We start from the raw sequence: 15968 nt of genomic DNA, 5'->3' as shown, positions 1-15968 counted from the left end.
CATTTATAGGTGGAGGGAAGCCCCTTGAAGTCGTCGTAGCGGATGGTGGAAGTTATGCATGGTTGTTTTTTTGTTTTTTGTTTTTTTTGCATCAAGGATTATGACGTCTCCATAAACCTGTCACGCTTGATGCATGCCAGGTCAACTCACGCATCCTCACCAGTCAAAAGCAGTTTGGCGTTTGGAGTGATTCGCCATGGCGACGGGGTCTCCAGGTACGACCGGTACGACCGGCACTCGACCCTGCCCAACGCCGTCGTGGAAAGAAGAGGAGTTGTCCGGTCTGGGAGACGGGACTGAAGACACAAGGAGGAAAAAAATTAAATAAATAAATAACTGCAAGTGTATTTATGCAATGATTTTACTGAGCAGCATGTTGATGCCTTTGATATGTTTAATCTGTAAAGTCTGTTGTATTTTCAATGTTATTTCAGTCACATTTCTTAAGACTCACATAACCAGGCATCCTTAAGGAAATACAACCATTGGCTTATTAATGAAAGGCAAATGTTAACAAGTATTGGCTTTGTACAGTTGCCTTTGGTCACCTCTTACTGGTTCCACAGTCAAAGCTAAATAAAACTCTTTAAGGAGGTTATTTCTTTTCTTTTCTTTTCTTTTTCAGATTTTCTATTCAGACTTTTCTTTATTTTTACTTAAATTAAACCTCTCGTAACATCAATCATATAGAACTAATGGAAAGTTCATTTAATCTGTATTATTATCTTATTTAATGTTAATGTTTATATTTTCAATATATTAAATCAAACTAAATTAAAAAAAACTGGCAACTTCATATGTAATTTAATCTTTTAAGCTAACTTTCAATAATTCAATGTAAAGGCAAATCAATATTTATTTCCTAAAGCTTTCAATTAATATTGTTTTTGAATGATGTGAAACATTTTGGCAAAGAAACAAACAATTAGAAAGTATCCTGAAAGAGGTACGGTGTTGTTTCATCATAAATTTACCAGTGACCATTTGATATTTCTAATATCACAACTGAAATAATCATTAAATGCACAGTAAATCCTATTTTTCCTCATGCATCAACTATAAAATGTGATCATAGCCCCGTTGCACTCTGTTTGACACGCTTAACTTAAAATGTAATCATTTCTTATGGTGCAGTCATCTTTCTGGGTTTTGCATTTTACAACAAAAACAGGAATATTGAATTTATTGTGCTCTATTATGCCCATATTCATTTTTATTGAATATTTCACTGTTATTTTAAGAACAGCTGGTCATTTCTAAATAATAAATGATAATCAAACAACCCCATACTCCCTGCAGTGATCAATATAGTGTAACAAAGGAGATGATGGTAAACACCCAATGATCATCGCTGCCAATGTTTTTTTTTCTTTTTTTCCCCCCATACCTCTATAGAAACTGCCGACTCTCCGAGGCATGGACTCTGTAAAGATCATCCGGTTCTCTTTAGAAGAGCCTCCGTCGTCACCATGAGGGTCGTGATACATCCCGACCTAAAAAAATCGAAAAACAAAACATGCATCGTGCAGACACACGAACACACAAAGATCCCAGATGATACAAAATGTCTCAGCATTGTTCATATTCCCGGTCGATAATTATTCAATCTCGCTTCATGGCTTATCGTTAGCTGTCACATTCTTTACTGCCTCACATCACAAGACACTCAGGACAGTCTTAGAGCTTTTCAGCGAGGTGGGGGGGACGGGGGGGGGGGGGTTACATTGATACCAGCGACAACGTGCAGTGAAGCTGTTGACTGGTGTGGGAACAGGAAAAAAAAAGCTATGGAAACCAGCAGCTACAAAAGCTACTGCCTGCTGTCAGTGAAGTGGTGAGGGAGGAGTCGGGGGGTCGGACCTCGTTTTTAGAGCGCTGTGTATGAAAAGCAGCAGTGTTGTCCCTCGTAGAGTCTTTGATGGGTGCACAAGGATGGCTCATGTCTTTAGGGGGCTGCTCACTCTGTTGGGAAGACGGACAGATGCAGGTCAAAGCAGACTGGAGAAGCAGCATGAAGCAGTGGCAATGACAATGTGAGACACCGACAGTCCTTGAAAGCACACGTCAGCCTGTGGAACCTCCACCTATAGACGCACGCGTGCACACAAACACACACACGATACGACTTCTGCCACGCAGTTCATAACCAATCAAAATATCAGATTAATTTTAAGAACAAGTAATCATTTGCTTCATCTTGTTTAGTAGGGTCCTGCTATTATTTTTTCTTTTTTTTTTTTTACATTGCCCTGTTTTTATCCCACGACTGTTGTCAGCCGCATCTCATTGTCTCGACACTGTGTGTTTACATGCACAGTATTGTGAATCCTCTGTTTGTTTGTTGATCATTTTCTCTGCTCATGGCCTGTGTCCCCAGCTGTTTACCCTGTTCATGCTCGATATATGACATTGGTTTGGTTCCCTCCCAATAAGAAGCCCTTTTGTTTTCTGAAATTTCACTTAATTATTAATACGTGCCTTTTGTTTGCCCGTCCGTCCGCACCTCGAGTCCTTTCTATTCCAGCGCAACAATAACGTGTTGGAGCTTATAGTCCCTGTGCTTTATCTTTAAGTTGCAGACATCTTTTATTATACGGATGATTTTTGCAGACAGGGCTTGAAGAATATGTGTTACTTGTCTTGAAAGTTACAAACGGATCTAAATCTGCAGCACATGCAATTAATTCTCAGAGATCCTGTAATTGAAATAATTCACATACAAAGAGTGACTAGGACATTGAAATTCGTACAGAAACTGGTGGACAACTGCAGAACGCCTACAAGAAGGCTATTTCTGCTAAAGGAAGCATCACTAGCATCTGATGCCAAGAGTGCATTTACTTTTTCCAAACAGGAAAGTCATGTTCTGATATTTTTGTGAATATGGCATTGAAATTTGACATTTTTTGTCAATTACTTAAAGTAAACTTAGAATTAAACTGTTCGTTACATTTTTTTTTTTTTTTTTTTTTAACAACTGCACAACTACTCTTTTAAACGTACCAAAATGTAAATCCATAACGGCTGCTCGATAACTCCAGCGAATGAAGTCACGAATGAGCATGAACCCCTTTTGTCACCGTGAGTATTTTAGGATGAAGGTTTCTGGTTACGCTCGCCACGTCAGCCGCCACTAACCCTCGTCATGTCGTCGGTGCAGTCCTCTCTGGACGAGCTCACGGAGTGTCCGGCCAGGGTGGTCCGGTGCTGCAGCTGGGGGGAGAGAAGCTGCAGGCTGCTGGCTCGCGTGGGAATGGCCTGTCCCGGGGCGGGCAGGCCAGCCATCGCGGTCTCGACCCCGTGCGGCCGGTGGCGTTCCCTCCTCACGTACATGGAGTGGCGCTGGGGCCGTTGCTGAGAGGAGAAGGGGGAGGTGTAGCCCAGGCCGTAATGATAGGACTCGTGTGGAGAAGGCAGAGTGTGGGTGGAGGGCATCCCCGCTCCTCCGGGGTCTAAAAGCTCTGGAGCGCCAGCATCTTCTGGAAGAAAGTGGAGAGATCAGACTCGATAGAATGTTGTATTTCGATTCATTATTTCAACCCCTCGTTTTAATCGCACCGTTTTCAAGATGTCGACTATCAACATTTTACACCACATCATCAGGATCCAACGTTTTGTTTCTGTATTTTGTTTTGCATTTTCTACTTTTAAGACGACTCCCCAGTTCAGCCTTCTCTGTTTTCATAAGGCGTTGCTGCTTTAGTTTTGTTTTGGGAGTGGCAACTTTTTCACTGAGATTTCTCTTTGTATTTGGGATTTGGTTGTGTTTTTGTCCTGAGATCCTCTGCTGGCCTTTTATCTTTTGTGCACGTGTAAAAAAAACAATCTTCAAAGCTTTCCTCTGTGCTTCACATACCCACGCTCCTCCTTGATCTGTGGTACATGTACAGTGTACTTCCTTGGTTACACATGAACATATAATACTGGAAAAGTCTCCAATAAACAATTGGAAAGAACACAGAACTGCATCATTCAGAAATGCTTTTAGTTTCCTTCTTAATATGCATAATAAGCAATCATTTGACCCCGAATCCTACCTGGCGGTAAAGGTTTGTGCCTGGATTTGTGTCGGGAGGAGGAATCCAGTGTGCTGCTCTCCATGCGGGGGTTGCCGCCGCTCCGAGAGGCGGGGCTGTGCCCGGACCGGTCGCTGTGCCGGGCAGAGGGGCTCCCGGGGGGCCCCGGAGGACCTGAAGGGGCATTGAGGTCCAAACAGCTGGCAGGGAAGAAGCGGCCCCCCGGTCCCACCACTCCCGATGTGTTTGAGTTCGGGTCGTCCGGGTGGAGTCTGCCGTCGCTCAGGTTCCCCACGGATTTGGCGTCGCTCAGCGCGCTGTGGCTCTTCGAGAGGCTGAGATAAGACGCTGAACTCTTCGAGGACGATGACATGGATCCGTGGGCAGAGTCGGCCATACTGTGAGCATGTCGGCCATGTTGTTTCTCTCCTCCAGACTGTAACGTGTTGGTTTTGCCTTCCAGGAAAGTGTGGCGGCCGGCCTGCTGCTGCTGCTGCTGCTGCTGCTGCTGCTGCTGCTGAGAGCGAGACGAGGAGCTGGACTTGCCATGGCCATACTTCCCCCCGTGTCCCTGGTCAGACAGTTTTGGGGACGGTCCCAAAGTGAAATCAAACTCTTTGTTTTTGGATTCTTTTGGACTGAGGAGGTGCGGCAGGTTGTTGTTTGCCAGGTCTTTGTTGGACGAGGGAGACCGGTTGAGGGTCTGGGACATGTACTGGCCCTTGTGGTGGAGCGTGGGGCTCAAACTGGACGGAGGCAGTTTGTTACCATTGAGGAAACTCTCATTGCCCAGGTGGTGGAGGTCCCCGTGTCGCGGGAGGCTGGAACATTCTTTGCTGTTGGAGCGCCGGCTCGAACTCTTCGTGTGACTCCTGGAGGAGCAAAGGAAGGCACTTCTGGATTAAAACTGGATTTTTTTTTGTTAATGCTGACAACAACCCTCCAGCTGCAGTCGGTAATGAGAGTCAAAACAGCATTTGATCTTGTAAATAAGTTCTCAAGAATTGCTTTGGTCTCTTTCAATTCAAAGTGCTTGAGGGGCTTTCCGACTTAATGAACAGTCAAGGATGACAGTCGTGCATTCGATTAGAAAAAGCACATTTTACCTAAATAATAACAAGCAAAATTGAATTTGTCAATTGGTGAGAGTTTACTGTTTGCATTCACTCTGTAAATGTAAGTTAAGCAAGTTTACAAGTTTAGAGAAAAATTAAATCTCCAAATAAAAAAAAATGTTAACAATTATTCCCATTTGTATTATATCTCTAGCATATATTATGAATACGATTCTATATAGATATGTAAATGTACTCTCAAAGAAATGTATGTGAAAACAAAGAATGGAGCTTTATTAAAATACAGCTCAGGTGCAGCTGGAACTTTATAAAAGGGATTCATTAAATCATGAATTGTGTTTACATTCATTGTGGAGTTTGCATGTTCTCTCTGCTTGTAGGTTTTCCCTGAATGCTACTAAAGCAAAGAATTAAAGACAAACAAAACTGGTCTTATTCTCCTAATTTCATAAAATGATTTTAAACCTCAGACAAAAGAAAATTCTTATGATACATTTGCGTTGCATCAACATTTGAACAACTGAAACACAAAAGGCCAATTCATAATGCATTATTTTAATTAAAAGATGAGATGCCACAGATGAACGACGAGAAGAAGAGGCGCTTGGGAGGCTGGAAAAAAAGCTGCTTTTATAATTTTGCTTAATCTAGATGAATACATATGTGAGGCTGAGAAAAGTCTATTTAAATCTAATCTACACTGAACAGTGTGTAACAACCAGTGACTGAGTTGGAGGATTACAGCTCCGTGATCTATCATTGATTTAAATGTGACAGGGAGTAGAAACCAAAGTCAAACCTTGTCGGAACTGTGTTTTCTCCATGATGGTGTGTTTTCCTTTTGGAGGAGCGAGGCGGGTTGGGTGACGCCGGAGGAGGCCGCTCTCTCTCAACCTGCCTCAGAGGTTGGAAGGCTGGATGGTTCAAACTCTGGTCCGTGAGATAGCGCTCGGTGGGGTTTAGCAGCAACAGATTCTGGTTGGAGAACCACATACACATGGGAGGCGTTGGATGTTTGTCAGTGGCTCGTGACTCAGATTATATTTATAATACAACCAGGATGCAATTTAACCGGGGGTTCGGGGATGTGTAATCCCACTAACCCAATTATTTTTTACTTTAGGATGGGATATAATCCTCTTCTTATTATTAAATCGACCTCACAAAATATATGACTGTGTTTTAAGATATACAAAGGTGCCAAGTATTACACTTTGAGAATTAAAAAATAATAACAACAACAACAAATATTCATGTTAAAAGCATAAATGCGAACATAAGTGGATGGATCTCTTATTTTACCTTCATCAAATCCAACATCAAGCCACTCAAGATGCCTTGGTACCGTCTTTCCAAAGTCTGAGGATGAGTAACTGAGGGAAACTGGCACAACATAGACACTGTATGAGATTTCTATCCAACCTGCTTCTGTCTGCGCATTGAAGTTTACTATTAAGATTTACAACACATACTACATGTTCCTGCCAGTAAAAAGTACTTTGCACATAGAAATCTATCACTGGATCACACTAAACAAACTACTAAGTGCACACACAGACGCACAAATATGCACTCACTCACACACACACACACACACACACACACACACAAACACACACACACACGTAAAGTCTTCCTCGGCCTTCTGGGACATTTTCTCTTGCTGCTAAACTGAACACCAACCACCTATCTCATGAGTCATAGCAATCCACTCAGTCATGGTGCTGGGAACACTGCCACAAAAAGAGAGAACAAGAGAGAAATGTAGAAGGAGAAAGAGCTGAGGGAGAAGGGAAAGAGACAAGGAGGAGGAGGGCGAGGACAACGAGGAGGAGGAGGAGGAAGAGGAACAAGATGAAGAGCAGAAGAAGTGCATTCCTACCCTGATCCCATGAAATCGAGGGTTGTTGTAGAAGAGTTTCATCTGTTCGGCGGGAAGGGGCCCCAGGACCTTTTGAATGGTGAAAAGCTGGTGATAGAAAAGAAACAATGTCACTGATCCTAGTTTTCCTTTAACCGGAGCACAATGTGTGAAATCCTCCCAGAACAGTTTACCAAAGATCTTACAATCATTTAAAAGGTAAGGTTTGTAATATTTACATGGGCTTTAAGCTCTGAAGTCGATTCATGACTGTGCAATTATCTGTTGACATATCAAACACCTTAAAGTCTATTTGCGGACAAAAAAAACCTTTAAATGGTATGAAAAAATAAATGTAGCGCATTTGCAGTATATTTCCATGACAACTTGACTCAATGATGAAGCAAAGCAAAGCAAAGCGACGTCGTCAACCTTGAGTGTATTTTTGCCATGTAAAAATAAACCCCCGATTAAGACTGCAGTACCTCAAGACAATTCCATTTTATTGCAACTTAAGGGCAAATGGGTCCGTCACTTACATATATATTAATTGTGCACCTACATCAGGTGTGATTTTGGGTGACTGTATGAACACAGGTGTAAATGTAGACGTTTTCCTCTCCACTGACTTTTTGAAGAAATCCTTGGAAATCTTAATCTCTTTTGGTGCTGAATGCCTTTTTCTTCTCCTGCTTGTCTTTATCTCATTATTCTTCAGTCTAACCCGTCTACTTCTATTTCTTCACCTTCTATGTGGAGGCTGCATGTTTGCATGTTCTTCCAGGTACTCCCACAGTCTAAAAACATGCGAGTACACACTCGCATGATTTTAGACTGTGGGAGTACAGACTGTGTCTGTCCCTGAGTTGTACGGATCAGTGCAGAAGATCGATGGACAGTTTTTCATTTACTAATGTAAACATTACAACAAATCAGATTTTGGAATCTTAAATGATGATAATGGCTTTTGAAGGGCCTGGAGATTCTAAGGTGGATTAGTCTGAAGATACTGCTGCACGTTATTCCAGCTACAATCAAAACTGAGATATTATTTCAATAGTACTCTCGCTACATGTGAACACACCAAATTTGGATTCCTAATAAATTGAGAAATGTGAGTAAAAAAAAAATGTTGAATCAAACTGAAATAAAGATAAATAAAAAGAGCTAAAGAGTTCTGTAAACAAACAAACAAACAAAAAAACGCCAGGCTGTATCAGAAATGTATCACTATGGATGAATTCTTACCATATATATATATATATATATATATATATATACAAGTAACATCAGTATAGTCCTACAAGTTAGACCATAAAGCTTGATTGAACATTGGGATTGGAATTGCACAGAAAGTTGCATCAATATGCATCATTTTCACCATAAGTAGGACTTTTGGGGCTCTGACATTGTTGTGAATAATTATGTCCTCTTATCATGCAACAGGAAATGAGAATGCAAAAACAACAGGAAATAATAACAAGAGTAAGATTGGAGTTTTCTGGACTTGAGCCCTTTTAGCCTCGTTATTACCAAACCAATAGATTACCATCTTTTACATTATTTTCTCACAGAATTTCTTCATATGTCATAAAACTTTTTCACAATAGACCACAAAAAAAACCATTACTGTATCATCAACGTGACATGACATAATGTGATCAATTTACTGGTTGTATTCTGCTGAAGGCAACATTCTCACCTTTTTTAATAAAAAAAAAACCAAAACATAATATTTTGATAAGAATTTTTTTCATTGCTCTGACGGACAAGCGGAACATCAAAGACATCAGCTGGATCAAACGTTCCTGCTTGAGGTGTCTGCGTCACTGTGACGTTACTGAGCACTTTCGTATCAATGAAAGAGGGGATAATTACAGAAATCAGGACAGAACGTGTCCCAGTGCAATGACCTGAAAAGGATGCGCTTGTTTCCACAAATCTCCCGTTACAATGGTGAGGAAGCTAAAGTGGATGTCTGATCCATTAGGTCTTGCTGTGGCTGGATGCCGAGGTTAAAAGTGATTATTTGTCTGCATCAATTCATTAATTTGTGACGGGTTTTTTTTTTTTTTCTCCTTCTTCTTCGATTAACTAATGATTTGTCTGTGGGTCCTCAGACAGAAGCTTTCTTGTGTTTTACAAAGTGTCCGAAACCCTGTGGACAGACTTGTGATTATGTAATTTCATTGTGTATTTCAGAAGGAGAAAAAAACACAAACAGAAATGCTCATCACAATTTCTAGAAAATGATGAGAATAATCAAATAGAAATAATCAAAAGACAGATGTAAGTTACTTGTCCATGTGCTTAGTTCAGTAAATAGCCTTTGTGAGAACCCCCAGCTTATATAACTACTTCAATTACATTCAAATAACAACGTAGACTCTGTTAAAGCCGTTTCTGAGGTTCATGTATCAAAGAGATGCTTCTTTGAGATAAAATTTCTAATTCCCAGACAGACTGTCACAAAGAGAAGAAAGAAAGAAAGAAAGCTTTTTAATTAACTGCCTCTTTACCTTTACTTGGGCTCACTAACCTGATCGATCTCACTTTCCCCTGGAAACAGCGGCTGCCCGTCACTCAGCTCCCCCAGGATGCATCCCACAGACCACATGTCCACGGCTTTCCCATAGGGAGCCCTGCCATTTAGAAACACAGGCAAAGTATCGTTCATGTGAGAAACGCCGACGAGGCCCTTGTTAATTGGACGATACGGTTATAATGACGATGGCGAAAAAGAGACTGAGGAGGATCGGGAGGGAAAACAAAGTCACCAAATGAAACGAAGACGGTTCGAGGAATGAGGCTGGGATGTGAGGTAACGGTGGATATTTCTGATGGAGAGATGGTCATCTCTGAAGGGAGCAGAGCTGAGGAGTCTGGTGAGAAATGGTGAGAGATCTGGCAGCACAGGAGCGGTGGCGTTGGTGGGAGAGAGTATTTGAGTGGGCGGTATTCAAACGCTGTCTCAACAAATGTTCCAGGGAATTTACTAAATCAGGCTACAGCGGAGAGGCTAGATGGCGTTCAGCTGTCTCCAAGCTCGAATGGACATTCAGTGCAGCAAACGCACCAAAACAACATAAGCACATGAACTCAACAGTCTAATCTTAAGGACGGGGTATGTTTGTGACTGTTTAAGTCATAATAAAGCCGGCGAATCATCTGTTTTTTTCAAAGGGATCCGAGTGGAGACGTGACACAAAACATTTTAAAAGATGCTGCAACAAATTATTTGTCAAGTCATATTTGTTCATTTAAAGACACAGGGCCATTATGGGCCGTGGGAAATATGCTGATTCATGTTTGGCCCAGTGTATGAATTGATTGAAAAAAAAAATAGCACGAACTGTGCCATATAGCTCATGTAATCCCTTAATTCTTATCATTGAAACAGTTGTCGTCATGGAAACCTTTGTTAGTTGTAAATAGAGGGACTTGTAATTGAAGTAGTTTAGCTTAGATGAACCGAAGAGTAGCCCTTTTATTTGTCACCTCCAGGAGTTTCAGACTGTCTATCTTCAATTTTCTTTGGCAGGCCAATTGGGATATTATTAGAATTGTAGGTAAATTAGAACAAGGAATGCAACATCAGCTGAGAAAGAGAGAAAAAATATGCTTAACAAATTCCCACTATAGGCAGAGTTTAGCAGTTTAATGATTTTGTGTATTATTTTGAACTATTTCAATACCATGGAGTAGAGTATGATTTAGAAAGCAAAACAATGTGACACCTTTTAAATTTCTTTTTTTTCTTTTGCATTCATTTGTTAATACAATAAGATATATACAGTATAAACACAAGGTACATACTGTGAATTCTATAATAATGACAATCACAATAACATTACTTTTTTCACAATTACTCAAGCGTCCAATTAAAAAAAAGAGTATGCAGAAATGATCATTTAATTCACTTTTTTTGCAATATGGCACATTATTAGCAATATATGTACACACATTCACTCAGGTTACTTCATTATTCTTATACTGTTGATATAGTGATATATTAAAGGATTATATTATTGTTTCCTCGCAGCTTTTTGAGATGAGTTATTACTTTCAGTTAATTTGTGGAAAACATATTGTGTTCTTATGCATTTTGAATGGTGTGGCTTTAATTGTCTTGATTTCAAATGTAATTTTGCAATTTTTTTTATGTCAGTTTCTTGAACAAACCTGATTAGAGTGAGGCGTGAGTCTCGTGGATTTTGACCAATAAAATGATCCAAACCTTTTCAGACACATGGGATTAATGATTTAACAGGTTTTCTTATTTTATCTCATACATCGCATTGACCATGATTCACAAATGATTGAATAATTGATGTTATGAACAGCAACATGAAACCTCATCATAGAGAGTTTTGACAGACACAGTTTAATTTGAAAAAAATGAGTGTTGGATCAGGACTCTGGTATTTGTAGGCGATATCATGAGGAAGGAGAAAAAAACAACAACTATGGATTTGTTGAGTCTGCTTCTGATACCATCTTTAGAAAAATCTGGGAAAAAAAAAAAAAAAAAACATATCCGCCTCTCTGAGAAAATGAACAAAAACTCCACAGGCGCCTAGATGACTGGTCTCCACCACGGTCTCCTGCAGACTCACCCCAGCAGCAGCTCGGGTGAGCGGTACCACCTCGTGGCCACGTACTCGGTGTAGTTGGCATCTGTTCCCTCAGACAGGTTACGGGCAAATCCTGGGACACAAAAATTTGAACGAATCACATCGATCAGACCGTTAATATGACGACATCCGGCTCTCTCGGTGTGATGACACTGAGGCAGTCGTTCGCGTGACGTTGTGGTAAAACCGAAAAAGGACGAGGACTTTTGCGGACAGTTCCAGTGACAACATGGTCGTCTGTCCATGTGAACAGAATTAGTTGTTCCACCGCAGGCAGTCCGAGGCTGTGCTTCTGAAAACTGGTGCAACAGAGAGTCCATTTTTAAGCGTGAGAAGTCACAATAAACACAGCGCCAGCTCCAACAGTGAATGACAAACAAATCTCACCTCAGCTGACTCAGTGGGACTGCATGAGCCAATTATGCAAAGCTAATTGACCGTGTGATTTTTTCAAATAATAATCAAAATGTGAAAAGACACACCTGGGAATGTCTAAGATAATAAAAGCAAAGATCAATATACTGTAAACTATTAGTTCGGGGTTTTTTTGAAAGCAGGTGTCAAACATTCCCCATGGTTGTTGAAGAAATATACCTTATGCAGATTATCAGTGATCGATATTATTTTCGTAGTTTACAATCATTTGAAGTGCTAAGGGAGAACTATATGAATACGAAACTCAGTTGAATCGAAGTATTTATTTTACAGAGCTCGGTTGTCGTTTCCCAGTTGGAAGAATTGATCTTACTGATACACAACTTACAAGGTGATAAATTATTGGTGGGATTTTTCACAGTAAACCGAGCCCGAGAAATCACAGATAGAACTGAAAATCTCACAATGACTCTGCACATGCAGAGGGATGTCTAATAAACCACCATCAAAAACTTATTCACTCTGTTATCGTGATTAATTTCATCGAGGATTGCGGTTCCTGATGAGGGCATTGTGTATAGATTGTTAAGACTTTACCACTTGTAAATATCAACAACGTAATATAAACATGAAGCAGCTGTTGTGAAGAATGCAATGGGACCGAAGAATTACCAAAGTCGCAGAGTTTGAGGACATCCTCCGAGCTGATGAGGAGGTTCTCTGGTTTGATATCTGCAAAAGAGAAATAGACATGTTCGAATCACGATTCGACCATTTTACACTTCCCTTAAATGAGCAATTTCATAAAAGCCTCTACAGATTTTAATTGTTTTTCCTCTCGTCAATTTGAACGACAGCAAGCATCGGATATTCTCGCCATGAGGTAAAAGTGCTCATCAGCACGACTACGATGTTAACCCGCTATTAAAACGTGCCTTTGAAAATTCAACATATTGAAATATACAACATTTCAGAGTTGTTGTTTGTTTTAATTTATTGTTCCTTTGTTTAGGAGAATAATAAAACCACTTTCTCCCCCAGTAGGATGAGAGGAGCTGCAGTCCACTGGGGAAAAAAAGCAGAGTACAACTCGAATCACGGGACAGTGAAAAGGTGAAACAGAAAATCAAAAAATCCTAAATGAACTTATGATGGACGGCTTTTTTTTTTTTTTTTAGAAGGAAGACAGAAATACTGAGAGGAAACTCACAGAGGAAAGTTCAAACTCAGATTCTAAACGGGATTTTGTTGCTCTGAAAGAGTGACCCTTTGTTTGTTAAAGTGGCACGAATGTAACTCTACATATTTGTCTGTTTTGTGTCTAGAGCAATCCAATCATGATTCATTCCTCACCTCTGTCTTCACCCACCCATACATTCCTCGGCTGTGGTTTGATGTTTCCCGAGAGGAACTTACGATAATGTAATGTATTGCCCTTTCTAACATTTAACAGTCTTTCCTACATACATTGCATGACTCTGGGCAGAGTATAATGTCAACTGTAACTTTGGTGGCGATGGCACATGAGCACTTTGCCATTTAAGTGCATTTTTGAGTCTCTGTTTCTGCTTTTATAACGTATTGTCTGAATACAAATGCACCTGTCCCCTGTCTGCTGTTAACCGCACCTAGTCTGATTAAAATATTCAAATAGGTGAAAAACCAATGCAAAGACATGCAAAGTGGACCTCAGTCTTAACTCTAATTCTCTATTATCTCACAAACATGGCATGCATCTGTGATTCACAAAGTTCACACTGATCTCTTCCTGCATGATTGATAAGTATAGAATTTTATTTTGAATGTAATGCTTTGTTTAAAAAAAAGGCAATTTTTTTAGTATGGCAGTATTTAGGATATGGTTACTTATAATGTATTCATGGATTATAATCATGAGTACATGTAACGCTGAGCGATTGTTTTGTTTTTTCACATTTTCAGTCTCAGTTCAAAAAAGACAAATCTGCTGATCTATGACTTGGATGACTTTCTATGTGGTTTCTGTGCCTTTCACGGATAAAAATAAAAGTGTAAAGAAAGGTAATGGTAATAAATCATGTGAGCTTTTGGTTTGGCTACGTCCCGCCCAGCAGGTTGACAGGACTGGTTCATTATGCCCGGACCACACCGGGTGCTGCTGCTGCCAGCCCCATCTGTTTACACTGAGCTTTTCCTCTGACAGTAGCCATCAATAAAAGCATGTTTATTTCCTTCCACTTAGATGAGAGAACACAGCGGTCAGCTGGACCTGAGACACTGACAAAAAGTTACTTTATTCCTTTTTGGAAGATAAAAATGGGATTTTTGAGATTTAAAAAGGAAAAAAAAAAAAAAAGATCCTCACCTCTGTGTACGATCTCGTTCTTGTGACACCAATTGATGGCTTTGATGAGTTGGTAGATGTAACTGCGCACTTTATCCGGTGGTGCACCGTTGGGCAGTTCCTCCAGGAGCTCCAGCATATTCTGCAAAGTACAGTTAACATTTAGCTGTCGCAGCTGCTCGGCAGTGCGGCTGAGGTTAAACGCTTTGACCTGGTGAAAGTGTGCACTGCGATGTGATTGTTGCTTCCCCTTAATTTCTCTGCCTGGCCTGGTCTTGTTTTTTTTGTTTTGTTTTAAAGAAATTTAACCTCGACATGAGGGGACAGCATAGGACACTGTGCTAAATGACTACAGTACAAAAATAAAACCTCTCATAAAATAAACACTTGGCTGCATACCCTGGCATCACAGTGGGGAATACCATTACTCACCAACAGCATAGTTCATATGTTGCCATGGCAACATTTTTTTTTTTTTTAACACTTAACTGAGCAGTCTGAACATGCTGAAACTTAAAAGTAAACTAGAGTCCAGATACAGTAGAGAAAAAAAAAAGAAAGTATGTGCAGCCCAAATATCCACGACTCAAAATCTGGAACCTGCTGCCTCCGTCGCAAAAATAAATAAATAAATAAAACAAAACTTTCTTCTATTATGAATAAGACCGAGAGGCTTATGTATACGCTGTAGACCAAGCATCCATAACTTCATAAATCCATCCATCTTTTTTACAGCTGTATCCAACGAAGGGTCACAGGGTGACGGAACCAATCACCGCCGCCTGAGGCTGAAGGCCACGTCCACCCCGTGCAGGCTGCCAGGACATCACAGTGCAAACACACTCACAAATCACAGGCAGCAATTAACCTAAAGCAAATGTTTGTAGACTGTGGGAGGAATCCAGAGCAGCCATACTCAAACCAGGGCCAGAGTGTTAACCGCCACACTATACAACAGCCATGACCAGAGGCATTGCAATGAGAGAGGGCTGACATTATCCATATTAATGACAATAAGATGGAACACCTTATATTGGACGCTGTCTATTAGAACGATGTAAAAATGCCGGGATTCCCTCCAATGGGTCCCTCTGCTTATTGTCACTGTGTATTTGCTAGAAGCCCCCCCCCCCCCCCCCCCCCCCCCCCCCCAGCTACTACTCACAGAGATCACTAGTTAGTGGAGTATTCCAGATTTAAAGCACATTAAAGACATATTTAAGGTCACCCATGAGCCAGGAGATGCTCAAAGGACCATATCTTTAGACATGGAAGCTATAAAAGTGGCCCTTGCAACAGCAAAGCAGTTTTAATATTTAAATGTACTCGAACTGAATACAAAGTTTTAACATTGGGAGGGCCTCCAAAGAGCCTCCTGCGCCCACAACATTCAGACACCCCTCCCCTTCCATAATATCATGACCGCCTGCACAATATTTTGCAGGTTAACCATTTGCTGCCAAAGCAGCTGTTGAGCTGTTCTGCAGATCTAAACGCCACACGGCTGCGATGCTCCTTGTATTGTGATACTTTTCTATCAGAAGCATTAACAACCCTTTGAACTACATGAGCTCATCTGTTGGATTGGACCACATTCTGTAAGCCAGCCTTGCTCCGCATATGCATCAGTGAGCCTTGGCCACCCACGGCCCAGGCCATTTTTCCTTCTTTGAACCATTTTTG

The 15968-nt window shown here is 40.8% G+C and overlaps 1 protein-coding gene across 1 annotated transcript in view; it reads right to left on the bottom strand.

Annotated features, from left to right (window-relative positions):
• Positions 1 to 15968, bottom strand: part of cdkl5 (cyclin dependent kinase like 5) — a gene marked incomplete at its 3' end in the record, with an annotated part of 39273 nt that overhangs the window by 4092 nt on the left and 19213 nt on the right. Inside the window, exons 5-16 of the mRNA XM_080499662.1 lie at positions 14307 to 14427; positions 12635 to 12694; positions 11570 to 11660; positions 9493 to 9595; positions 6975 to 7061; positions 6395 to 6475; positions 5892 to 6067; positions 4038 to 4888; positions 3139 to 3479; positions 1861 to 1962; positions 1388 to 1493; positions 161 to 296 (exon numbers count right to left, since the gene is read on the bottom strand). Of these exons, the coding sequence (XP_080355788.1) occupies positions 161 to 296; positions 1388 to 1493; positions 1861 to 1962; positions 3139 to 3479; positions 4038 to 4888; positions 5892 to 6067; positions 6395 to 6475; positions 6975 to 7061; positions 9493 to 9595; positions 11570 to 11660; positions 12635 to 12694; positions 14307 to 14427 (2255 nt within the window). The remainder of the gene's footprint in view (positions 1 to 160; positions 297 to 1387; positions 1494 to 1860; positions 1963 to 3138; positions 3480 to 4037; positions 4889 to 5891; positions 6068 to 6394; positions 6476 to 6974; positions 7062 to 9492; positions 9596 to 11569; positions 11661 to 12634; positions 12695 to 14306; positions 14428 to 15968) is intronic.

Source organism: Blennius ocellaris (assembly GCF_963422515.1).
Source record: "Blennius ocellaris genome assembly, chromosome: 1".
NCBI lineage: Eukaryota > Metazoa > Chordata > Actinopteri > Blenniiformes > Blenniidae > Blennius > Blennius ocellaris.
This window is presented reverse-complemented; position numbering and strand designations above follow the sequence as displayed.